General features: G+C 58.7%; 1 protein-coding gene across 1 annotated transcript in view; it reads left to right on the top strand.

The window, feature by feature from the left end:
• LOC107307732 (myosin-binding protein C, fast-type-like) overlaps positions 1-1,074 on the top strand; it is a gene marked incomplete at its 5' end in the record, with an annotated part of 11,873 nt that overhangs the window by 4,539 nt on the left and 6,260 nt on the right. Inside the window, one exon of the mRNA XM_032441937.1 lies at positions 458-535. Coding sequence (XP_032297828.1) covers positions 458-535 — 78 coding nt within the window. The remainder of the gene's footprint in view (positions 1-457; positions 536-1,074) is intronic.

Below are 1,074 nucleotides of genomic sequence, written 5' to 3'. Positions count from 1 at the left end.
GACTGACCCCATAAGTGGGGCTGGCCCCATAAGTGGGTCCCATAAGTGAGACCCCATAAAGTAAATGGGACCCCATAAGCTAAATGGGACTTCATTGACCCCATAAGTGGGGCTGGCCCCATAAGTGGGACCCCATAAGCTAAATGGGACCCTATTGACCCCATAAGTGGGGCTGGCCCCATAAGTGGGACCCTATAAACTAAATGGGACCCTATAAGTGGGGCTGACCCCATAAGTGAGACCCCATAAGTGGGTCTGACCCCATAAGTGGGGCTGGCCCCATAAGTGGGACCCCATATAACTGGGACCCCATAAGTGGGACTGACCCCATTATGGGACCCCATAAGCTAAATAGGACCCCATTGACCCCATAAGTGGGTCTGGCCCCATAAGTGGGACTGGCCCCATAAGTGTGACCCTATAAACTGACTGTGGCCCCATATATTTGTGCCCCCAGTGGATGACGAGCCCCCCAAGGCCGACGAACCCGAAGGGCTTTTCCTCAGCAAACCCCAAAACGTCATGGTGGAGAGCGGTAAGGGGGAGCTATGGGGCGCTATGGGGCACTATGGGGCGCTATGGGGCGCTATGGGGCGCTATGGGGCAGCTATGGGGCAGCTATGGGGCGCTATGAGGCTCTATGGGGCTGGGGGGGCGCTATGGGGCTCTATGGGGCGCTATGGGGTTGGGGAGGCGCTATGGGGCGCTATGGGGCTCTATGGGGAGCTATGGGGCTCTATGGGGAGCTATGGGGCGCTATGGGGCTCTATGTGGTTCTATGGGGTGCTATGGGGCGCTATGGGGTGCTATGGGGCGCTATGGAACGCTATGGGGTTCTATGGGGCGCTATGGGGCACTATGGGGCTGGGGGGATGCTATGGGGCTCTATGAGATGCTATGGGATGCTATGGGGCTCTATGGGGTGGTTATGGGGTTCTATGGGGCACTATGGGGCTGGGGGGATGCTATGGGGCTCTATGGGATGCTATGGGGCGCTATGGGGCAGCTATGGGGCGCTATGGGGTTCTATGGGGCGCTATGGGGCTGGGGGGATGCTATGGGGCGCTATGGGGC

The sequence above is a fragment of the Coturnix japonica genome, unplaced genomic scaffold, assembly GCF_001577835.2.
Source record: "Coturnix japonica isolate 7356 unplaced genomic scaffold, Coturnix japonica 2.1 chrUnrandom820, whole genome shotgun sequence".
NCBI lineage: Eukaryota > Metazoa > Chordata > Aves > Galliformes > Phasianidae > Coturnix > Coturnix japonica.
Note: the sequence above shows the minus strand (reverse complement) of the source record. Positions and strands in the feature narration are given on the sequence as shown.